The sequence below is a fragment of the Myzus persicae genome, unplaced genomic scaffold (assembly GCF_001856785.1).
Source record: "Myzus persicae strain clone G006 unplaced genomic scaffold, MPER_G0061.0, whole genome shotgun sequence".
NCBI lineage: Eukaryota > Metazoa > Arthropoda > Insecta > Hemiptera > Aphididae > Myzus > Myzus persicae.
The window spans coordinates 53,351-80,240 of record NW_019103886.1 but is presented as its reverse complement, the minus strand read 5'-3'; the positions used below and the strand labels follow the sequence as shown (position 1 = coordinate 80,240).

At 29.3% G+C, this 26,890-nt stretch overlaps 1 protein-coding gene across 3 annotated transcripts in view; it reads left to right on the top strand.

Annotated features, from left to right (window-relative positions):
- LOC111035897 (serine/threonine-protein kinase BRSK2) overlaps window positions 1-26,890 on the top strand; it is a 106,353-nt gene that overhangs the window by 47,309 nt on the left and 32,154 nt on the right. For all 3 annotated transcript variants that reach the window (XM_022317718.1, XM_022317719.1, XM_022317720.1), the window contains exons 4-12: window positions 1,848-1,988; window positions 10,251-10,401; window positions 12,385-12,600; window positions 15,127-15,326; window positions 15,943-16,158; window positions 19,023-19,148; window positions 19,223-19,425; window positions 19,538-19,657; window positions 20,224-20,393. In XM_022317718.1, the coding sequence (XP_022173410.1) occupies window positions 1,848-1,988; window positions 10,251-10,401; window positions 12,385-12,600; window positions 15,127-15,326; window positions 15,943-16,158; window positions 19,023-19,148; window positions 19,223-19,425; window positions 19,538-19,657; window positions 20,224-20,393 (1,543 nt within the window). The remainder of the gene's footprint in view (window positions 1-1,847; window positions 1,989-10,250; window positions 10,402-12,384; window positions 12,601-15,126; window positions 15,327-15,942; window positions 16,159-19,022; window positions 19,149-19,222; window positions 19,426-19,537; window positions 19,658-20,223; window positions 20,394-26,890) is intronic.

Below are 26,890 nucleotides of genomic sequence, written 5' to 3'. Positions count from 1 at the left end.
AAAACATAGCCATCAATATTCTATAATATATTATTATTAATTTCGCTACCACTGCTTACTCCTAAACCACAAAAACTCGCTTATATAGGTTAGATTTATACCTGTCATAAAAAAATGAACAACGACCAACTATTATGCTCATTGTACAAAAAAAATTAATTAATATATACGTAGTACATACCGTGTGTTTAAATTTAAAAAATCAAAGAATAATAATATTGGTACATTCAAGAGGTGATGTACCTATCGATTCTCTCAATAATCTCGTCAAGCGTAAAGGAAAACTACAGAAAGATTTCAAGTCTAAAGTTTACATTGGATTGAACAAAACAGATGGCCGTCTTTAATACGAAATCGATTGATGGTACCTCGATTGTAATTCAAGAATAATAACAATCAAAACTTAAAATGTTTAATAAATCTTAATTTAAGTGGATATTGCATAGTATACACGATAGTTAGTTTTTGTTCTAACAATAATGAAGATTTAAAAATTTAACGTTTTATCTTTATTTTCGTATAGTTGTGCTTGTTTCTTTCTAATTGCATGAGCTGAAAATGTAATACAAAAAATACCTTAGGCTATTCTAATCTAAATTAAAAAATCAAATATAATATTATTAAATATTACTAAAGATCGGCGTGAAGTCTAACACCACGAGGTTAATCACATGGCACACGTTTTACAAATTCAATACTATTGATTTCTTACTATATAGATTAAATCAGTTTTCTTGAATTTTCAGCGGTGAATTATTTCACGAAGTAACTTTTTAATCTTAAATAATACTAAATTGTATTTTAATTTAGTTAAACACCCATTGGCTATAATAAATGCACAATAAAACTGTTATACAGCATTCTGAACGGCCAGTAAGTTGACCACCGTTAAAAATATTTTTTTATAATATATATTTTATCTGATGATACATTTTTTCGAGTTCTATGATACTTATGTTACGTGGAACCACACTATAATGGTCATCGTCTGGCCAATGAACCTTGCAGTTTAAATACAAACATCACACCGTACCATATTACATTTCGAAGATGTGATTTATACAAATGTCGTTTGGGTTATTTTTCCTTGGTAGGAGCGAGTGTAATTTGTGTCCAAAAACAACCAAAAATAAAATAAAAACTTGCTCTTCATTTAAAAATTTATTTTGGTAATTTGCACCATATACAATTCAATAAAAATACATGTAAACTGCGTAATCTTATAACGAGGTATAAAAATTGTAATTTGCAAAAATGTTGTATCGTAGGTAACAACATTTAAATTGTCGACTCTTTATAATAATTAATAACTATTATTTTGTAATTTACTAAAATGTACTTTATTTTTTTGTATTTTATTAATAAATCAAGTTCATTTTCATACTTATAAGTATATTTCAAGAAAAATTATAAAAATGTAAGCTAATTATTATAATTATAGTTATTTCGTATAAGAATACTGTGGGTGACTAAAATTAGTAACATTTCAGATAATTATAAAATATGTAAAAATCAGGAATATTATAATTCATTGTCCAATCGTTCGTGTTCTTAATAGCCCGTGTTATTTATTCAAGTTGTATACATGCTATTCTGATGTGAGCTAAGTATGGTGTAAATTATTCCAATAATTTAAATTGAAAGTGTGGTGCAGTTTAAATTCTGTGCTATTTCGTTTTCTGTAATGGCGCAGATAACCAAAATTAAGATATAGATATGGCGAAAATTACAAGTAGTAAAATTGGCACAAATATACCATCTCCCCTTGAATGTGTTTAAGTTTTCTACTGTATAGCGAAAGCCTGATAACAGTAGTTGTATATTAATTATATTAATTGCAATTTCAGATACTTGATACTGGAACACGTGTCCGGTGGAGAACTTTTTGACTACTTGGTTAAAAAGGGGAGGCTGACGCCAAAAGAAGCCAGAAGATTTTTTCGACAAATCATCTCTGCCTTAGACTTTTGTCACAGTCATTTAATATGGTAAGCATGCGTTTCTTATAATATTAGAACGTGATAATACATTCATCCTTTAGTAGGCCATGTAATAAATAAACTGTTCTATAGTTACACGTTTAATTTATGAAATAAATAAATGCTAAACAGTTTTTTTAAATTAAAATTTGACTATCTCATATTTTTTTATGTATGCACAATTGGTCTTAGCATTTACTGAACCACCGTCTAATGCGGGACATATACTGAATATACTTAAATATTTTATATAGGTAACCTATTTATATTTACTATAATTTCTTATTTTTGAAAAACTGTATTTAATTAAAACCAAAATTCCGGATTTTTGAACGTATTGGGTATACCCATTTATTTAATTGTGTAGACTTTACTACTATAGGCAGAAGAGTTTCTATATTTTACAAATGATATATTATCTATTTTACGACAAGGCTTATGTATTAAATATAATCAAATGGAATGTATTATATATATTTTTAGTATCAAAACCATATGTCAAAAGACTATAGTAAAAATGTCATTGCTTTTCAGAAAACTTACTTATCTAATCTTCTGAACTGAACCTTCATTACGTACAATAATTACAGTTGGGTTATAGGAAATCGATTTCTCTAAAAAAAAGTGGCAAAAAGAAATAACTTTATTTAAAACAATCAATACAATTATATATATATATTACTCAAGTTTAAAAATAATATAAACATTTTTTTATAATTTTTATATAATATATAAAATTTGAAAAATAAAAACATATATACCTGTTGTGAATAAATAATATAACTTTATTATTATTTTAGTTTATTATTTCAAATAATAAACGATGTATACTACATTTTTCAACTTTTAGTTTTTTGTTAACTTTTAGACCGTTAATACATTGTAATCGATTGTATATCCGTTAAAGCCACAAAGAAATCGTTTTTAAGATCATTAGGTAGCCACTCAAAAGATAAATACTTGTCACTTTTAATGTGTGTAGTGTGTATCAGACAGTTTATGTATTTTATACTATTTATGTTTATGTAGCGTAAATAATCTATATCTATATGAGAATTAATTTTAAAAAATGTTTTTCGTTTGTAAGTCATATGTAAGAATTACCGGTAAAATGTTTCGGTGCACATCCTGAGAATTATAAAAATGTCCGGTCATGCATACGTACATTTTAAAATAATTCAAAAAATTAAAATCACCCTTAGGTTGTATTAATTATGTTAACTAAAACATTGCTCTTTCCGGTCATACACAATTCATGACAAATCATTTGCAGAGGTCTGCAATCCACACTTACAATCATTCCAATATTTTGCTAATATTTGATCTCGTTAGTTCTATCACTATTATAGGTAAATTTTAATAATTTTATAAATGTCAAGCCGTATTGCTGTTGAAAAAAGCTAATTAAATATATTAACGTTGAGTATATATTGTACAATATATACTGAATGATATTATATAGTAAAAAACGAATTTAAAGGTAATGTTTTAATTATATTAATTAAATGGACGAATTTGACTGCAGAATTGCATTTTACTTTAATATGAAACGTAATAATTATTTGAATATTAATTATTGTCTACAGTTTACAAATAATATATGAATTCGGCAAATCGTTTTCAAAACCATAGTAAAATTCGTAGATAACATTTTTGCACAACTCGTATAATGTACGAACTAGGTCAGTTGGTGGGCGCCAGATGGGTATTATTTATAATAACGAAGAGTAGAGTATATTAAGTGAGATTTCATGATAAATGAGACGACTAGGTGTTATATAACATCTCGCAATAATCGATTTGTAACAAAATATTACTGCAGACAGTATCATTACTGAAAAGCATTAAACTGGTGCATCATTAATAAGAGTGGGTTCTTTTTAATACCTAGTTATACCGTCGAAGTTAGATAGTTATGGGCAAACAGTCAAAAATGAATAGTGACTTAACATAACTATCGTAACTAACAGTGTTTTAAATTTAAGTACGTATATAGGATAAAAATCCTGAAAAATGAATTTATATCTCAAAGAAGGAGTTATGTCGTTTATCGAACATTTTTTTTGTCTATTATAAAATAAATATGTATTTCATAATCTTTAATTTAAAATTGTTACGATAAGCGAAAGTAATGTTATTTAGACTTTCGTAAAAAATCGATTCAAAAATGGAACTTCATGGCATATGTGTGTGTATCAGTCAATTAAGAGATCGCTACTCATCCATTTTCGATTTAGACGTCTTCCGTGGTCACTAGGGGTTACCTAGGATGGTAAGATGGTAAGAGCAGAGATGGGAGTGAAATGCGATGGTTGAGGGGGTAGGAGAGAAGTCGTTTTTAGATGTTTTTATAGCTACATTTTGTACGGTTTAAATTCAGAGGTCTTTGTGTAGAGTGTGGTTTGAGACATAAAAGGGTGCTTTAGTAATTTGACGGAGACATTTGGATTTTATTAATGTTCGAGGGTTCGGCAGTTTGGCTGAGCCCCAGAGTTGTGTTCTGTAAGTCTATATTGGCTTTAAGTAAAGTTTATGAAGATAAGTTTTATTTTTCAAGTTAATATGTTTAAATGTAACTATAGAATAATAGATGTCGTAATTGTCAAAATATCCGCGGTTATTCAAAGCAAGGCGTTTGTTGTGTATATGTGGGTTGCTCATGTTGATCTACGGTATAGATTTAGGCCTAAAAAATGTACGATTTGCACAGTAGACAATAGACAAATATCCTATGTGATAGTTAGACAATTTTTGGGCCTGAGCGTGAATGTATAGTGAATGGATTAGTTTATCGAAACCTAAAATTATATTATATATTATATAATACACTGTTTGAGTGCTAATATCAAAATCAGTTTGAATGGACGTGACTTAACTTTGAAGTTGAAATAATACTACAATAGTCATACAAAATACTAATCAAATACGTTATTATAAAATTACTTTTGAAAATATTCTATGAGTTTTACAGTTGAAACTCCAGATGCCATGATGAAGTCGCTTGCACAAACACTGTTTGATCACGTCTGAATATGGTCCCCGCCTTAGGCCCTATTTATGTAGTCTAGCCAAGAAGATAAATTATGTACATTCTTCTCTCTAATTTTAAGAATATCTAATTCGATCTATTTTACTGGAATAGGTATCTCCTACACATCTGATGTCACCATAATTTATATGTCGTAATTGGCTCGCATTTCATTTCCATATAATATACATTGAATAATTATATTTAGTTAAGACTTTCTTATAAGTATAAAAAAATGTAGTAAAACATATACAAATGTAGTAAAACCTCTTCATAACGGATCTCCGATAAGACGGAAATGACTTTACAACGGAAAATATCAGCGATCCCGTATAATCTATATCTTGTATATTTTACTGTCCCTATAACTGAGAAATATTATAACTTTACCTATATGAAAAAATTGGTTCGTAACCAGTCATTTCTTTACAAGGATGTTTAACTGTTTATCTTTAGTGTATGGTTTTTTATGATTAGTGAAATACATTATGTACTTATTATATATGTACCTAACATTATTAACATCTAATTAAGTAAATCCATAGAATTTTTTACTGAATTTAAATATAACATCACAAGATATATATTCTCCGTGATTCTATTGTTGAAATATGTAAAAATATCCAGTATAAAAATAGATTTTTCGTAGCAATATAATAATAATATAATATTATGAGGTGATTTGTGAATATAACAAAACAAACATGTTTAAGGACGTTGCTTTTTAACCCTTGGTAATTTTGTATATTTGTGTTTTTTAAGGAATTTTTTTCAAATTATTAAAAGTACTTACACAAATATGCATTTCCCTCACAATTATCGGTTATCACCATTTTATAAGTCGAGCTTTGAGCGTAATTGTATACCATTTTAAAACAACCTTAAAATGTATTAAAATATCACGTACCTACCTATAATCTATACTTGATAAGGTATTTAAGTTGTATTACGACTTCGTAGCGAAAAAATATTTAAAAATGCATAAATTATCCGATTGTACTTTTTATTATTGTTCAGGTTAAATTATACAATATAGAACATTATAGTATTTTTCGTAAATACCTATTTAGAATAATAATACGTTTAAATTGTTAGTTTTTTTTCCAAAGTAATTCAAATAAAGTTTAAAAAAAGAGAAACCATTTTTGCTATTTCTCGGTCGACTTTTAATCCCAAGCCTTTGTGGCGCATAACATTCATATAGCATACGAATCGCGCACGAATTCCTATTCGAAAATGGGTAGAAATAATTGTACGGTTGTATAAAATATTATTATTGTTAGAGCAACGCGGCCAGCCATTTATCGTCAGCCGAAGACAATAACAGCATTATTCGCGTTTTGAAAAATCAAACGAAATCTCCGGTGTTTATTGTACACTATGTACAGAGTGATCTCCCTCGTTTTCCCTTTAATAATGAATTTATTCAAATTCTGATTTTTAAAAAATTTTTAATACACAATTCCAGTGATTTTTTTATACTATTTAAGGAGTGTCCTATGGCGAATAGTGATACAAATTTCTGTTTTTCAACTGAGAATCCGGCTTTTTTGCTATAAATTAGTTAGTGGGCTATTTTTTAAAAAATTTGGATGTTCCTAACTTTATGTTAACTTTATTTAACTTCATTTTTAACTTTATGTTCCTAACTTTAAGTTTTAATGAGTAGTTTCTTAGTTACCTTTTAAATTGTTTGTTCTAATGATAATAGACCTTAAAAATGGTTTTACAAAACTATAAAATAGATGTAATAATGGAACTAGTATTTACTATACTTGAGCCGTTTTTATAAATTATGAATTTTGATTATTTGATGACTTAAATATTCAAATCACCATAGCCCCCATATCTTATGAACCCATTACCGTATATCTTTTATCCTTAATACTCAAAGTTAAATAACTTAAAACTACTTGTACGAATTTTGATTCTAATACGTTAAATTTGTCAGAAAATTTATCTACTGAATAATTTACAGTAGGGAAGGGGGGGGGGTTAATTTGAAAAAAAATTGTATTTCCACAGAACACTCGTTAAGTACTACAAAATATCTCAACAATTTTAGAATATGGTCTTTAAGTATATTAAAAATTTAAAAAATCAGATTTTGAATAACTGTATTATCAAAGATAAAAAAGGGATGAGCATGTTTGGTAACCCTATATAGTGAACGTAGACAACGATAACCAAAAACAAACAGAACAATTGTATGCAGCACAATATGCCTATATTATGTGTATGAATATTATTATGATCTAAGTTTTAAACTTTTTGTTTGAAATTGTTGTTTAACAGGATGTCAGCTCAATATTAATATTTTTGTTTTTTTCCCTGATTCACTCACACAGTATAGACTACATAACCCGCAATCACCAGAAATTATTTTTCATCGAATTTGAATGTTCTAAGACTTGGAGTAAAATCGTTTATTAAAAAATTAAGGAAAATGCTTCTTTCTTTGGGGGGGGGGGGGTGAAACTTATAATTTAATCGAATATTGACTCAAAAATGAAGGATTATTATTTTAAAGTTGTTATAATTATCACGAAGGTCAGAGAGAGAAAACAAAGTATGCGCAGACAGCATGTTAAGTCTGCACCTGAATATTAATAGTTGCAATTTACTTTTCTTGGTTTGGTGTTAGAGTATTGAACAATAGTTTTCTATGTATGCTAATGATAACATCTCTCGCTTCCAATATATTTGAATACCACAGTATTCAATAATCGATTTTATCGTATTTTAGTATTGAGTGTGATCATAAATACAATTTGAATTTTAAAATTATTTAAAAAAATTCCGAAATAAGCTATTTCCATTATTGTTTGCAACCCATATCGTTAGCCGTAAGTAGGCATCTACTCTGGTTAGGTTAGGTGCTGTTCACGCAATTTTCGTTATAAATCTGATTAACCGAAACACCATGACGAGCCGACACGGAATAATAATAAATGACCATCGCTGTCAGCTTCAGTGATTTTCAAAAGTTTTCTTTGAATATTAATGAAGACGATGTTGACGACTATGACGTTTAAACCGTGTACATATTTTACCCGCTTGGTATATTGCTGCATAAGTCATTTTGTTTACCTATGGTGGTTACAATGTTCGTTTCGGTTATCTACATAGGTATTTAGATATTGAATTTGTGATGGACTCATATAATGTGACGTACAAATATCGTTTAAAATTAGAAGAGGGAGCTCCAATTATTTGGATATGACGTAGCAATAGACTTTTAAAAATAATTGCATCGCTCAGCTTGGATTAGAATTGTTATATTCTTTAAACACATGTTTTTTTGACAAAAAATTATAATTTTTTTATTACCAGCTACATATAAAGTAGGAGGGAGGAAAAATATATATTGATGATTTATAACCCATTTGGCCCCTCTGGCCCCCCTCAACATTTGTTTTTAGTCATAGCCTTGTAAAATACGAACAGGAAAGAAAATCTAGCTAATAATCTGCTGGTATATAAACGTGTTACATAATAATAATAATTTTGTTAAGTTTTTTTTAAAATTAATTGTTGATTATAACTTATAAATTAAAATATAGGTAAAAATAATAATATTAATAAAAATAATAAATGGTGTTGATAATCTATTGCACGTCGATGTATGATTAATTCATGTAAATACTTATATAATTTGGAGTAGGTAACTTTTCATGGTTAAACAATATTTTTTTGAACAATAACTAACAAGAAACACCAAAACTTTCAAAACGATTTAACATAATTTATTTATTTAGAAACATTAAGCAATATATAACATGGTACTTACATAATAATACAGTACGTATTTTTGTATAAATATGTTTAGTATATTTTACTGTTTGTCTATTTGATTGTAACATTTACACTAAAAACCAACATCGCAAATCATGTATTATTTTATACTTCAAAATAAAATATTTATTAAGTTAACCAGCAATTAGCAAACCACACGGTAAGCATATACTGCAGTTGGCATAGTAGTTATACTATGCATGATAAATCGTAGTTTGATCACTTAATATAAACAATAATATAGTGTATCAGATAAAATTAATATTCTTAAAACTATATACACAATAAATAAGCATTCATAAATAATTTTGAAAAATATCGAAAAAAAATGTTTCTTTGTTTTTTACTCGAACTTGAAAATCAGTGTTTTATTATTTGTTGAGATAGATTTATTAGAATAGATTTATTTAGTATTTTTAAAATGACGCTCTATAAAATATCCTTGATGTCATAAAAGTGCCCTGAGGGTTGGTTCATAAAATATGTACTCGTACAATAACACATATTGTATTATTATTGGCTATGTATAGAAATTTTTATGAATAGGTACATCGCTAACATACACCGAGGTAACCTAACTATATAGTCGTCTGGACATGTCCTCGGGCAGTTAACCATCATTATAATTCATTATTTTATACCTAATCGATCTAAACGGGTCCGTTTTGGGGTTCTTTCCATTCTGTATGTCAGTAAAAATCCTAAAACAGTATCATGGATCGGAGGCTGAAGACTCTGAGTTTCAGTTCCAAATAGCAGATTTTTGGGTTGAGTTAAGTTGGGTTGGGGTGAAAGTGATTTTTCACACCATTTTATTTTCGACTTCCTAATGTATAAAGTATTTTGAAATAATATTAGCTAGAAGATAAGAATATTATTATTATGACGGACGAGCACGACAGTGGTGTACCCGATTTGCCTATCCAAAACGCCGTGTGATAGTGGTTTTTTTTTTTTGTCACCCATTAGGTATACACACTTTTACAATATTATCATCACGATAATATGTACGAAACTACGACATACCGGGAGAATAATAAAACTTGACGCAATGACGGGACATAAAAGTAAATAAGTCGTGTCAAAAATGTGCGCCGAGAGAATATATATATATATATATATACTTAAGTCATCGGTTGTCACATTTTATTGGATAAGTGTAAGAAAATTGTTAAGTCACTTCCCACGTCAAAAAGAGATACCCTGTCACACGGCTATTATAGTATGCACTACTTCTAGTCCATACAAATTATGGGTTGATCGTCGTTTCCTGAGAATAAAAATGGCAATCGCCATCACTGTATAATTAATACTGATAAATATACATATTTAATTGACATATGTATAAACAGGTATTGTTATCACAATATTAACTTAAATGTAATCAACTGTGTACATAGTGAGTTATATTTAACTAATCAGTTATTGTTTGTTTTGTATTTCCACAGCCACAGAGATTTGAAACCGGAAAACTTATTGCTGGACGAAAAGACCAACATTAAAATCGCTGACTTCGGTATGGCGTCTCTGCAGCCCAACGGAAGCATGCTCGAAACAAGTTGTGGTTCTCCTCACTACGCGTGCCCCGAAGTCATCCGAGTAAGATATTTTTTTCTCTAGCATATATTATATACAACTACCTATATAAACCTCGATGATTATTTTACGCAACACTGCAACAGTGGTTAGTTCAAATGATTTTCGGGCCTGCGGCATGCGTTCCAGATAAACAAGAGATAAAATCTTGAGACTTTTTAATGAACCTTCAATAAATAATTAATATTACGATTTTCTCTTTGTATTGATGATTGTCTCGCTAGCATATTGGAGGTGTGCGATGGGTGGATCGTCTCAGGGACCCATTGAGATGTCTCTTTTCTTTGAATCGGGTCTTGTTTTTTTATTTTTCAATGTATTTTAATTGCATCTTTATATATAACAATATAACAGTGGAATGAGTATGAAAAAAAAGTTCCATAAAAAGTATTGTGATCACCACCCTTTTATTACGTCTCAGATACTGGAGTGTTTTCTCTTTGATGATTATAATAATTATAATAACGAAATTATTAGAATATCGTAATAAAGAATTTGTTGTGGCAAATTTTCTTATAAGCCACGACACATATATTTAAACCACAATACTTGAAACTATTCAACTGATTGTTTCCTTAAAGTGCTTATACTTTAAGTATAATATAATGTACTTACAACCTCGTGATTTTTGTTTTTTTATAAAAAAAAAAAATCGAAATCGATGCCATTCAATTGCAAATGAAACGTCAGTTTCAATGCTTCCATACGCATCGTATTAGAAACCTACGCATTGTTCTTAAGTATTAGAGTAAAAATGTATGAATATTTTAAATTGAAGCTGTTTGAATTTTAGTAAGTGTGCAAAATGTTTTGAGCGATTTATTAATAACAATATGCTGTAACATTTTAAATAAGAATTTAATAAATCAAAAATATGAACTGCAAGACATGTTTTGTAGGACAACGACAGCCCTCTACAGTTTTCCGATTTCCCGTTCATGCCGTGCCTAGCAGCAGAATGAAACAAATTTGACGTTACCTTAAATTTATTTTTATGTTAACTGTATGATTAATCCATCACGGTTGGGCCCGCAACTTGACTATTCTAAGAATACTATAACAAAAAAGAGAGGATTTTGACATGTATACATTATTAAATAAAAAATATTTTATTTAAATAATATAACGAAACCAAATTATTAACTGTCCGTATTCTTAGTGAGTAGATTAATATCAACTTTTATTGTATCCTAACTTAACCATTGACCCAAACACAACTTTTACTATTGTTAATACTGAATTTACTGATAAATTGTTCAATCTTATTACATTAATATTGGTAAATAAATAAATATTCCCTCACACTTTATCGTACCATGCTCGCACAAATACATTATAAACGCCTCGCTCAAGCACATTTATCTTATACGGGAAAAAAAGAAATTTAATATTTACACAAATACATTGTACGCTCAATTTATAATATCAAATCATTTTTTCAAATACTTTTGCTATCAATTATTTAAATTTTATTTTAAACACTTGTTAGAGTTCATAAATTGATAATATTGAATTTTTAATTTTAAATGCTTATCAATTTGGTGGTTCATTATTTATTTTATTTTTACAATTATTATTTTGTGAACCTTGAGTTAAAATTTCAATCAAACTATAATACATACAACCATCGAATTTTTTCGCTTTTTATAATGTAAATATGAAAAAATGCGATTGACCATTGAGCCTATCATATAGCTATATTTTTTGTCCGGATGACCGATGACCATTTTGAACAAATAATGTAAATATATGAAGTGTAAAAATAATGACTATCAATAAAAACAATCGTATTAAAATACAATACACCTATTATTTAAATTGGCGTAATTTTTTTTAAGTATTTCAATGTTTAAATAATATTCAATAATTATAATATTACTAATTAACAAATAATAATCGACGATTCTTCTGAATATAATATTATCAAGAAAATATTTCTCTATAACTACTCAGAACTCACGTGGTTTGTTTTAATATGATTTTCAGGGCGAGAAATATGACGGGCGGAAAGCAGACGTTTGGTCCTGTGGTGTAATACTGTACGCTCTGCTTGTCGGCGCGCTGCCATTCGACGACGACAACTTGCGCCAACTGTTGGAGAAGGTGAAAAAGGGCGTTTTCCACATACCGCATTTCGTTCCGCCGGATTGTCAAAACTTGCTCCGTGGCATGATTGAAGTCAACCCGGAAAAACGGTTAACCGTAAGTATTCTGAAAGTATACAATATTCAGCTTGACCGACGAGGAATCGTATTCGATGTCATTGGGCGGTGTGGTGTAAAATGTAAATTCGAATTTTTTTTTGAGAGGGGGACATGTTTTTACTTATTGTACAAATGAGATTATACAATTATAGTACAGATATAATGAGGAGAAATTGACATCATTCTTTCCTTAAATAGTTCACCGACAATAAGTCTATACAATATTTAGCAGTCCTTGAAGTTTTGTACAACTTTAAAATTAGTGAAAATAATATAATATCAAGTTACTATAATTTAAATGTCATGTTGTATTGACTAATGAGCAAAACTTTAAGTGCACTTTTTATAGTATAAATATTTAAAAAAACATCAGTAATTACATAAAACGCACACAGAAAATAATTTTCAGTAGCATAACGCTTTAAAATAATTAGTATTACTTAACTACAAACAACTGACTATGTACGGCTAGAACTTGTATTTCTGTTTGATCATGTCTATAAAGTACAAAAATAATATCATAATATTTAGAATGCTAAGCTTATTATGAAAGATTGATGTGAAGTATTTTTTAAATTTTGACATCCATTACACAGATTTTCATTTGATTTTCAGTATTCGATTCTAACACTTCCAACTGATTGACATATCGACGTTAACTCCTGAGAAAATATTTTTTCCTCCTCATTTTGCCATATATTTTTCATCTCCCCCTAATTATCTTATTTATTTTGTACCGGTCAGTGGTCAACAAAGGCCAGGCAATATATTTTTCGTTTCTCTAGTAATGGACACAAAAATAGTTAGCTCCTACGGCACGTGGTGGTCGGTAATAATTAATTGTTATGTTATTTTATTAATAATTGTCTGAGTTATTTTATAATTTAAAATAACCGAAATTTTTTTTCGAAAAATGACAAATAGTAATTAATGATTTTTTTTAAAAAATATTTTGTATAGAAAATTATTCACTGCACATAATATAATATAGTTATGGTTTTTTTATTTTCTATCTATATCTTTCTTATCTTTATAGCTATAACATTGTGTTTGAAGTAAAATGTTAACACTTAAATTCAAATTCTATATTATGATAAAAATAATACAAACAGAAGCAAAAACAAAAATAAACAAATCCAATATTGTTACAAATATAAATATAGGTACATGGAATATAATGTGTTAATTCATCTTGAGCAATGACCACTTATTTTTAAATTCAAGAATATCATACAATTTTTACAATTTTATTTTTATTATTTTGGGTTTTGAATTGTTTTTTTTCTCTTAGATTTATTGAATTATGCAAATAAATACCAAGATAGTCGTCCCATCTTTGACTTAATGAAGTTATTACGGATTTAACCTTGTTATTATAGGTACACTTTCTTTTTTTTCTGTGCTATCTATAATACACCAATTGATTGCTTATATTTTTTTGATTACCCACATAGGCTCGAAATTAGTACCTCCATGGCCATTGGTTATACATTGTCCTTATGGGCATACATTTGGGTTCCATATAGTTGTTGGCGAAGATCCTTCCAAATTATGTTTGATATAATATATATCCCTCTAATATTATTTGATTTAATGGTATAATTAATATCTGAAGTATTATATTGAAATGAAAAGTATAAAATATATAAACAACTGTTAAACTTTCTTAAAAAAAACATTAGGGTAAATTTGAAATTTAAAAAGACAAGATAAATTAAAATGGGATTTAAGATTAATTTTTAAAAAGGCATCAAATATCAACTTCCGGAATAATCCAGAAAATATGTCAATTAAATAACTCAAATCGTTTTACAGAATTGAAATCTAATTTCTTTAAGTGGACGTTATTCTGTCAAGCTGACCTAAATAATGAAATAAATACGCTGATTCCAAACTCTTTTTTTTTAAAACTATTATTGTTTCCTTCCTTCCTTCTTACGTATTATAGAGTTGAGATTGGGGGCACTTGTGCCTTACGTCTTGCTCATCCGGCAAACCGCTACAACTATTTTCCAGTTATTTCTGTTTAATATTATTCTACTGAAAATTTGACAATCGTAATTGTTGAGCATTAAGTTAAGATACATTAACTCTTATTAGATATGTTTGGCAAATATTAAAATATTGTTATTTATTTATTTCAACGAAAATGTTCGTTTTATATCTTTTTTATAAGAAACTCGTGGTTAAGGTTTTTTCGTATACGTCATTATACCAAACATACAACATTTTGGGGGTGATTAATTGTTTAAAAAAAATAAGGGTTCTCAGTACCGCACTATTGCTCGTTCCTCATAATACCTAGAAATTTAATTATTTTATTGTTATAATATTTTGAAGATTGACATACGATGGTTTGCACATTTCAATAATGTGCTGTAAATGATTATCAGTTTTATAAACATTTTAGCATTTGTGTAATTATTATGTTCACCAATCTAATTTGTTATAAAAACATTTTTTCCCTCACATTTGTATGATATAATGTTTTTTACTGACCAATAAATATGTATTTACGTTTCAGTTGAAGGACATAAACAAACACTCATGGGTTATCGCTGGAGGTAAAGGAGAAGTACACTTAGGTATGTCAATGATAGACGTCATACAAACCCACATAATTCCGTCCTCAAATGACTTAGACACCGACGTTCTTCAAGCCATATCAAGTTTAGGCTGTTTCAAAGACCGGGAGAAACTCATCGCCGCTTTGTTGAGTGTCGAGTAAGTAGTGCTATTGAATTAAACGTGCTCAGAAACCCTGAACCAAAAGAGAAACAAAATCATCGTCTTTACTAACTAATGATTCAAACTACGAGAACTTCCACAGTACATATTTATATTAAATTATTATAAACGATGTCATGTTCAAATATTATTATATACATTGAACGAACTCAGTGCATAAAAGTGACTAACATAAAATGTATGTTAATACGCCGCCGAGGTGTCATATTATATCATTTGAATGGAAACATTATCAAGTATGAGCGAATTTTAGTAAATTAACAGTTTGTTTTGTCATAATATTATAAATCAGTCATGAAATCGATTAAACAGTGATAATTCAAAATTAATAAATAATATCAAAATATGAATAATAATATCTACTTATATTTTCAAATGGAATTCCAATAACTACGACTGACTTGAAGTGTACATTAAAAATATATTGTAATGACAATCGCAAACAAACGAATACTGTACAAGCACTTAAATTACATTTTAATGCGAATTATTAAACCTTCTCTGTAATTTCTTTTGTTGATACGTTGATTGAAATATTTGTTTTAGATTAATACTGAAGGTTTTAATGTTCATTTTGTTATTTTTCATATAGTCATAACACTGAAAAAGTAATTTATTTCCTATTGCTGGAGCGCAAAAAACGACGACCAGCTAATGAGGACGATACGGTCGCAGTAAAAAATACAAAAAACAGCTTCGACCCTCCAAAAAAGCGAGTTGATACGTGTAAAATGATCGATGACATCGATAGTAATTTTTCCCAGATCAGTGCTGGATCTCCTGCTACGCCTAGAAAACAAATGTTGCAGTAAGTAAAATAAATAAATTACATTAATTGTCAATAGATACATGACGATTCGTTTGACGTAAGACGTTATAAAAATTTAATTGGTATCACTAACAAGGCTTTAACCATATTTGTCTCCAAGGAACTGGTGTCAGGGACCGTCCCGAAATTTTTTTAAAAACTTTAAAAACTTTTTACAAATAAATATTGACTATTTTTTGTTAAGAACATTGATGCCAATAGTATTTGGAATTTGGGGGAGTTATACAACTGTTATGGAAGCCTAGTTAGGCCAACCTCTTGCTCAGACTCCTACTATACTTTACGAATAATCTTATATTTTTGTAAAAATATTTTTAAAAACATTGAAAAAATGTCGTTGTTTTCAGTTCTGGCCTTGGTCCTAGCATCAAATATCAAATTAATCCCTTCATATAATGTTCTTAAAAAATCAGTGTTTGACTAGGAAACAAATAGTTGTGGTAGTTTCATAATATCGAGATGCGGCTTTCCTCCCAACAAAGGGCAAATATGTTATCGGAAACCAGCAAAAATTCCATAATAAAAATAATAATTCTACAGAATCAAAAAAAAAAAATGTTATGCTGCCAATAAACATTTTATTTTAACACTTAAAAAATGCACGGAAAAAATAATATTAGTAGGCTAAACTAAAATGATTACTAGTTAATTTGACTACGATATATGGTTGATAACTTTTCAAACAATATTATTTAGTCAAATCAATTATTATAAACATGTTTGAAATTATACTACAATATCCATATTGAACGACTTCTTTCCAAAAATTCCACGACCTAATAAACAGTCATTGTTTCAAGAATCTAATAAGGCGTGAGTCATCAACTCATTGGCCAACATAGACACACATAGTCTACACTATATGTATTAAATTTAAAAAAAAAAACACTTTATAAATTAGTTGGGTACGTCAGAGGACATAGTATACTTTTAAGCCACGATCAATTCAAGCACAGCATATAATTAGAAATAGGTATTGATAATCGTAGGATAATCTGTAGGACTGTTTCAACACTTATAAATTAACCTGCAAAATCACGAATGATTTTCAATATACCTATCGTGGTGAACTAGGAATTGGGTGTAAGAGTGAACGAGTATATAGACTCTCTTGTAACTCTCTTATGGTAACTAAAACTAATTATGTACATAGTTCTGCGTGGCATGCGCATGAAACAGAGCAGAAAAATATAGGTACCTCTTATCTATATACCATTAATAGTTATTGTTTGGATATTGTCTACAGTTTGTTATTGAACCATAGTGTCGCAACAAAAACTTATCGTTCGATGTAATGTTTTGATTGTTTTTCGTATTGAGTACTCGACCATTGCCACGGTAGTCAAAAGCGTCTAGTGAGTGGGGCTGAGTGGCGCCGAGGGTGGTTATGTATAGAGTCCGCACAGAAATGACTAAAGCCCCTTCGGAAATATCAATCCATTAGTCATTACTGTGCAATGTGCATGTAAATATTTATTTATCATTACTATTATTTTGTTTGTTTGTTTGTTGTTGATGTTGTAGTTGATATAAAATAGACGTTAGGCATTATATATTTTTATTACCAAAAGAGATCGTTGTAGCGACAACAAAGAGACAGCTTGCACTTATAAATGATGAAATGATTGCAGTGGTATAAATTGTTTTTATTTTTTAAACGTTTTGAGCCAAGAATAAAATATCATTTTTACGACGATGACGTTTTCGTTTATATTTATTATTCCGAGAACCTACTACAACAACTAAAAAAATATTATTACCCATGGGGTACCCTATTTTTTCACGTATTTTTAATTATGAGCTATCAATTAAGATGCAATACTTGCTTTTGAAGCATTTGCTTACAATAATTTATGTTGTGAATATAGACATATTTCATGGAAATATTCTTTCTCGGTATGACACTTTTTCATCCTAGAAAATTATAGAAATTACTTTGATAGTATTTACTATTTAAAAAATTAAAAAATAAACACTGTACTAAAATACTAAGATACCACGCTCATCTTATACATGAAATAATGAACAAACAAATTAGAAAGGTACCACACAGTATATATGTCAACATTTTAACTTCAGATGCTTATAAGCAAAATCGTGCATCTAAGTATCATTTATTTTCAATAGCTATATAGTAACAACTTATGAGGAATCTTGTATTACATTTTCAAGCTTTTTAACTGAGTGACAATTTTTTCATCGACATAATTAGAAGAAAAACTAAAAAACTGAAATCAAGAATGTCAAATGCTTATAGTTAATTGATGACTCGGAGACTGCTAATTTTTATTAATTTTTTTTTTGAAAATTGCACCATAGGAAGCTCTAATATAAATATTTGGTGAATGTAAAAAAAAAATTACAAGTATGTAAGATTATGATTTTACATTACAACAGAATCCCAAATTTGTTTTTTGCTTTCCCTTTACAGAAATACTGGTAATTCACTGAAGTTGAATATGTATGCACTTTTTGCTAGGTAAAAAAAGTGTCTCCAGGCACAAAAAAAATAAATATTCATCAATCATTAATGTTTAATCAATACCTATATTATTGTTCGCTCCACTGCGAATCTATGATATATTAAGTTTATTTTATTTCATGTTTTGATATTATTTAGTTGAATACATAATTGAAAATAACAATTACTATCGATTCGACAATGATATCATACGCTATTTATGATGACTGTAACTACTTTAATAAATGAAAATATAATCCTGTGCTTACCATGGTTATAGTCTATTCTGGAGTGCAGGTTAAAACTAATGGCGTCGGGCAAATCGTGTAAAACTTTATACCTAACTTAAGATTTGTAACGTTAATTTTTTTTCCTACCGCAGAAATCGCATATACTACAGGAGAGGAAGTTACAACAACGTAAGTTCTGCGGGTGGCAACATGTGTGGCGGTTCGAGCTTAGCCAGTTCCTCGACCTTAGCTGGTATATTATCACCTCTTCCTCAAAGGTAACATATGGGAAAAAGAAAAAATGATATCATTTTCGGTTTTAATGGGCCCGTCGGCGTTTTACGACTGTTAGGTCAAACAATTCAAACTATCGTTACCACAATCACCACAAGAGCCAGCAGTCGAAAAACTCATCAATTTCCCCTCACGGGAATTACATATCTGCGCACAACCAGACGTTGGACACGAACAGCTCGTGCTCGGCAGCCGTACCCCCATCGCCCGTGCACCACGCGAAGCAGGCAAAAGTCGAAGTACCTTCGTCTCCAAACCACAGTAAATCCAAACACTGATAAAATATTAATATAATAATAATAAATAATATTAATATCAACAAAACCACAACGAGCGGATTAAAACGTACAATAACATGTGATTATTGTTTCAGTGGTCATCTGCACGCCTCCGGGGTCGCCTCAACACCTGTCCAACCATTGGAAATCGAGACTCACGTCAATCCGCAATAGCGTACTGGGGTCACCGAAATTCCACAGACGTAAACCTCAAAGTAATTATACGTTTTTCGTGATGTACACAAGATTGTTATAATATTATAATTTATTTATATGGATCATAGGACACCAAGATGGGGTCGAATTTACCAGTTAAATATTTTTTTTAAACGTTTTGATCAAAATAGTTACTATAGTAATTATAGCTACTAAAATAATCGATCTTCTTATTAACTTAATCATTAGCTTCAATTACCATTGTGATAACGTAATTATAGAGTTTACCAGTTGATTTAAAAAATAATACGACAAGTTAAATTCATATTTATAGATATCAGCATATAATAATTAATAACCGTGAAATTAAAATTCTGTGACTTGAAATGTTTTTAAACACAAAAAAAAATAACCAAAAAATATTTTTATAAATTTAATAAGAACACAAGCATGTGATTGCCTAACCACTGGAATGAGCTTTGGCCAAATTGAATGCAAAAGATGATGACTCGATTTTGTTTTTTATTACACTCTACATTTCATCATTTTGGACATTATACAATTACCCCTAAGGTCATAATACGTTTATATAAATTGTGCTTTTCTTTTTTTTTTGTGCAAACAGTCGACATGGATACTCCATACAAACCAACACCGGAATCTTCTCCGGAACTTACAAAAAAATCGTGGTTTGGAAGTTTGATGGCTTCTGAGAAAGACGAGACGTTTACTATTTTGATAACAGGAAAACCGTTATCCACTGTAAAGGCTGACTTAATCCACGCTTTGCTCTCGGTAAGTAATATGAAAAAGTTTTTATTGCCAATGTCGCCGTGACAACTGCAATGGAATTTGAAAATTATCTATAATAATATATGATTGAATATTAATTGATCGCAGTCAGTGGTCTATCGTTGAGTTATTTTTTTATTTTGGGTGGTTGGGGGGGGGGGAGGGGTTGCTAAAATGTAAGAAATGTTTTACTTATGGTATCTAAAGATATAGTTACGGGAAAAGTGACACATTTCTGCCCTTCAAATATTTGTAGGATTGTAAAATAAGTGGGAAAATTATATATTGATATAAATATGAACAGTTAGTATAGAAACTATCCAGTAGTCACAGTATTCAACTATAATGAATTTTTTTTTTATTTATTGAAATAAATCTACAATCTATACATTTTTTGATAAGTGATAAAATAAAAGTAGTTAACATGAATCGTGAGATTAGGGAGGATACCCAGTAGTTACACCCTATTAAGCGACAGCAATAACAATGAAGAATTTTAATAATCGAAAGGTGTTACCTGGTAGCGACGTCCAGCACTTAATCTGCTCACCTACTATAGAAGAAGATCTCTACACCATTGCCTTTTTAGTCTGCGGCGCGGATTATTAGGGAGTGTGTTCGATGATAATTTAGAGATTAGTGGATTTGTATGATGTTAAATTTTATTGTAATATAATTTGGAGATTTGGTTAAGATTTTGGACTTTAAAATCTTTATGAAGATTGTTATTGATTAAGTACCAGGGTGCAGATGAAACTAGGTGAAGGCATATTGACTGAAAGGCTTAGATTGTACGGGTGTCTGGAGGTTTAGTGGCACCCCATAATAATTATTGAACACGGCGTATAGGTTATATAATGAATATAAAAACATTAACAATTGCAATATAGTTATATAAATATTTTGATAACACATTTAGTAATAAATGATGTAAAACGATGCACACAGAGAAAATGGTAAGTACTATACTAATATGTCAGCAAGCAACTGCCCCTCCCCCCCCCCCCCAGATTACGTTTATGATCGCAGTATTGTTATTGTTTTTCGGAAATGTGTCGTTTTCGAGTTAGCTGCAGTCGTAATTAATAAAAAAAAATATTAATGACACTCGTCGCTTTTGCTGTATTTTTATAATGTCATTTTTAAATTGTTGTATACCTATAGTTATAGGTCACTTCGTCACAGTAGGGTGCACCTATACATATTATATTACAAGCTACGTAAACAATGAGTATGAACGATTTTCATAAGCGTATTCGTTTAGTACGTACCCATGGGCACTTCTCGGAGTACAAAAAAAAACGTAAAAACACTTGAATGGATTCTTATGTCAACTGCTATTACTAAGCAGCAGATGTCTCTACGGCTTATTGCGTGTTGAGCCACAAAGCTTTTGATTTTATATTTTGCAGTTATATTTGTCATACAGTGATCCAGTACCTACTTATGTAAAAGGCAAACAGAAAAATAATATTCAAGCTCGAGAATAATTCTCTAAAAACACAAAAGTATCATATTCAAAGAATTAGTGTTTAAACTAGGAGACCTTACCATATTATGTTTGTCCTTATCATATAGTTCACTATATTAATAAATCAAAGAGAAACTACCCCCCCCCCCCTAGATTGTGCCTATGATTTATGATCGCAGTATAGTTATTGTTTGAAGAAATTTGTTTTTTTTTCGTGTTTACAGCAACATAATTATAAAAAAAATAAATATTAATAACACTCGTCGCTTTAACCTTATTTTTTTTATGTAGTTTTTAAACTGTCATCTGTTGTATATAGTTGGGTAATTTTGTCACAGTAAGGTGCACCTATATATATATATATATATATATATAACATACATAACAATTAGTATGAACAAATTTCATAATCGTATTCGTTTACTATTTAGGTACATATAGTCCTCGGGGTAAAAAAAATATGAAAAAAAAACGCGAACGGATTCTCATGTCAACTGCTATTAGTATACAGCAGATATCTGTAAGACATGGTGCGTGTTGAACTGCACAGCTTTTGATTTTATTTGTTGCAGTTTTACTCGTCATACTGGGATCCTTTCATCTTAAATAACACAGTTAACGAAATAAACTAATAAACTACCGAAAGCCATATACAGATATATATATATATATACTTACGATGTGTTAGCTAGAATTTCCTACTTCAAATAAAATTCAAAATGTCAGAAGATACAGTGGGTATACTCATCAGTTTATATTATAATATATATATACACAATAAATGTTTATCCAATCTAATATAGTATAGCTTGTAACCTACGCAGAACCAGACTTTGTTTAGAAGTTTCTTTGATTTTATATTTATTTTCTGTGTTTGAAATCGGATACCAACTCCCAGAATCCGTTCAAAGCTCCGTTTCGTATACTTTTGTGTAATTCGTATGTAGTTGTATAAATATAACATATGTACATATTATATATAATATTATATACACGCACCTACCCGAATAATTGTATGTACCTAACTATTTTAGTAATGTTTGCATAAAGTCTGTTTTTTGCTTGAATACATCAACACTCAATAGTTGTTGTACAAATATTACAAATATATATTTTGAATGTATTTCTATTTACTTTCTATAAAATATTATTAATACAACATGACGTACAATAAAAAAAAAATTAACTAATAGAAAGAAAATATGTAATAAATACATTTTTGAATTTGGAGCTTACAGTAGCATAAATTTGCTACTTGAAACATAATTTTTGTTTGATAAATATTATTGTTTATGCAGTTTTTAAGAACTTATAAATTATTTTATTAGTTAGGTACACAAATAGCTAGTATCGATAAAGAATATTATAATAACAGTGTACAATGTTTGTTCTCGTGACATTTAAATTTCGAGCGTCGTAAAACAAATCGAGTATAATTCAAATAAACGAACAACAAAAATCGTTGTAACAATATTAATAATAATATGTCGGCGCGAAACGAATAATATGATATATTTTAGATGCGATTTAAATCTCACGCCAAGCACGTCTCTTATATTAAAAACGTATACAATGTTCATGCGAAAATAAATAATAATAATGAAAAAGAAGCTTTTTCCATAGATATTTCGAACGTCTCTCGGGGGGGTGGTTTAGGGCGGGACGAAAATAATATGTCTGCTCGTCGTATTATCTATACGCGACGAGAATGTCACGTTCTCGCGTGACCCGTTGACGTCGTCGGTGCGTGCACAAGCCATCATCGTTGCGATGAAGACAAACGATAGATTTGTGGTAAACAAAAGTGACATCGTGCAAAACAAATACGTCCTATTATGTGTTTGCAGTGTGCACTTGTTATTTGGTTCCGAGCGATCGAGGACATTTTTATATTATAAGAAATGTGCCACTTCTTGCCTCCGTCTTGCGAGTGCTTAAACATTGTTCATCACTTCGAGTTTATTTTTTACTATTTTATTCGTTACCAACACCGCACAGGATGAATGTACAGAGCTTGCGATTTCAAATATTATACAAACTAATTAAATCACACAGTTACGAATATGAATGATATAGATCAAAGATATAATGCAAATATACAATAGTAAGTAAAGTAAATATTATTTTTTATTATCAATCCTAAATCACATATAACGTCCGTATTCCAAATTATTGATCTACTTAAAATCTAAAAACGAACAGACTAGACTGATGCAAAGTATAAGACTTTTAAACATCTAATATCTGAGAACTCCCAACGTACTAATGTCTTATAAATCCTAATACTCTAAGTGCCATACCATAAATATAGTTTATATTTGAGATTTAAAAGAAATTCCCTTAAATATCATAATGCCTACCTACATCTTTTATTTCTTGAATATGACTTATAATGGCTGATCATTATTAATAGTAGTGTATTTGAAGGTTAAAAGTCGTTTTTTTACAAGAAAATGCATATGAAAATAATTAATTTTAATCCATTTAAAGTAGGTATACAATATACTCTACTGTTACAAAATAGTAATACCGTTCTCAACTAATAAAAGTCATCTGGGGTTAGATCCTCGGGAGAAGGGTTTTAAGTCATCGGCAAATAATAATAATTTACAGAATTTAATTAATATAATATCTTTTAATTTGTTCATAAAACGTAAAACAATACAGACTATATAAATATAGACAAATACAAGTTGCTAACGATGCACAACTGATGTAAGTACATACAGTTAGGTTATAAGATATAATAACATAGTTTCCGTTTTGTTCATACAAACGCATATCTCGATGAATTCTACAGTTTTTATAATAATAAGAAGCCAGAAGGACATCTACACATTCTACACCTGTTGTCTGCTCGTCTCCATCTCACACTCTAACAATACGTGTGTAACATAACAAATTTACATTCAGTGGTTTGTGTTTATTATAGTTTCGTTAGTTGTAACTTTTAATATGTTACAGTGAGTTGACATTTTATCAAACTTAAAGGTAACAATATTATTCGAACCCTTTACCTTATGCACAACATGAAATTCTACCAAGCACATCTTTGTCTATTCTCCAAATTTTATCAAAACCAGATATAATTCAAATATCTCAGAAAATCTATAAGAAGCAATTTGTCCATTATCATGTACCATAAACACATTGTCTATCTTAAAAAAAAATCGAAATGAATAAATCAATATAATATAAATATTTATGTTGAGTAATATCGATTGTAGTTGATTCTAGGAACAATAAAAAATAATAACAATATTACTGTCAATGTCTTGTTGGAGGTATTTCTTCAATATTTTCATTCATTATGATTCATCAAATCATGGACGAAATTCGTTACCTTTAACCTGAGTATTATTGTAATATTTTAGACACGACCTACCTATAACTCAATTTAAAATTAAAATATCGAAGAAACGATGAATTTACCAACAGTTTTTTAATCAAATTTGGTCATACACTTATACAAATTGTTAAATGATTTAAAAATATATTGGCATATTGCTGTATAGGTACTCAATGACATTAAATCCACGTTTGGGTGAGGCTTATAGAAATGGAATCTACTGAACCAATTAGCATTAAACTTTCGAACTCATATTTCTAGCTTGTTTAACCCATATATGCTTTTATAGAGTGATCCACAAATCCACCACGTTTTAGTTCATGAAAATCGAATATTTTTTGATTTATATAGAGGTTTGCCATTGGACATTAGTTATAACTTTTTTTAAATAAAATATAATAATATTTAGTATTCTATCGAGTACTATGTCCGATCTACCACAGGTGGGTTGCCTATCTCGATCGAGTTAGAAATAAAACTGATAACTGATTAGTTAAACAAGGCACATAGGCACCCATTTACGCATGGACCGCGGTATACACAAAACCGAAATACACCTATTCATCGAAGTATTTTACATTTTTTCATTTTTTTCCTCAGCGAAGTAATTTATACAGCTAGGATTAAATAAACTACGCTTCTTTAGATAAATGAACATAAAGAAATAATATTAACAGATTCAAAACAATACAAAACATTACAATATCAAAACTGTAACATCGGTTTGAAATAGGTACTGATCCATATTAGCGTTAAAAATGGATCAATATTTACCAGAAAAATAATATGCTAGACGTATATTTTTTTATTTTTTTATTCTAAGTTTTCCTGACGAAATCATCCAACTTTTTGATATTTACAGTATTTTTTTTACCAGCTCAACAATTGATAATGTATACAATTATTTACAAAAATTCACAGAATAATATAAAATTAATAATAATAAAGGTATAATAGAATTTTTAATTTTTAATTTTGGACGTGTGTAATTGTTGATATATGCGAATAAGTATCAGGAACCCTCTTATAGTCTACACATATTATATTATTTATATTATTATAGGTACCACTAATCTTATTATTACCTATGTATTGAACTAACCTTATAAACGGTTTATTTCGGATCCCATAAATTGTTCAGTTCGATAATACTTACCTATAGGCAAATTCACTATATTTTTAAAACTAACGAAACTAATGAACAAACTACAAAATTCAAATGTTTATAATATAACGGAGACATGCAGATAACAAATATGGATGTCCCCTTATAGTTAGAAAAATTTTAGGTTTCGTCGAGACCGGAGACATGTGTTTGTATAAAATAAGCAAACAAAACGGAAACTATGTAACATCCCAACCTTGTGTCTTTGGCGCCATGTCGGCTGCAATACGATTGCGCGCGGTCCTTATCAGCGGTACCTTTTTAGGCGTACGATTGCGCGTGCTAAATTATTTTTATTTCTAAGCAATGTTGCCAAATACACAGATTATAGGTGCACGGTAAATATCTGAAAAGCAATCACTATATTTTAAAATTGAAATATTACACATTGATTTTGAAATTGGTGCTATTGAAGCAACAAAAGATGTTTTTCCGTATGTCAATATTTAAACTTTCTGTTTTCACTTGGGACAAGCTTGGTGGCGCTAAGTAAGTTGAATCAATATGAATATTTT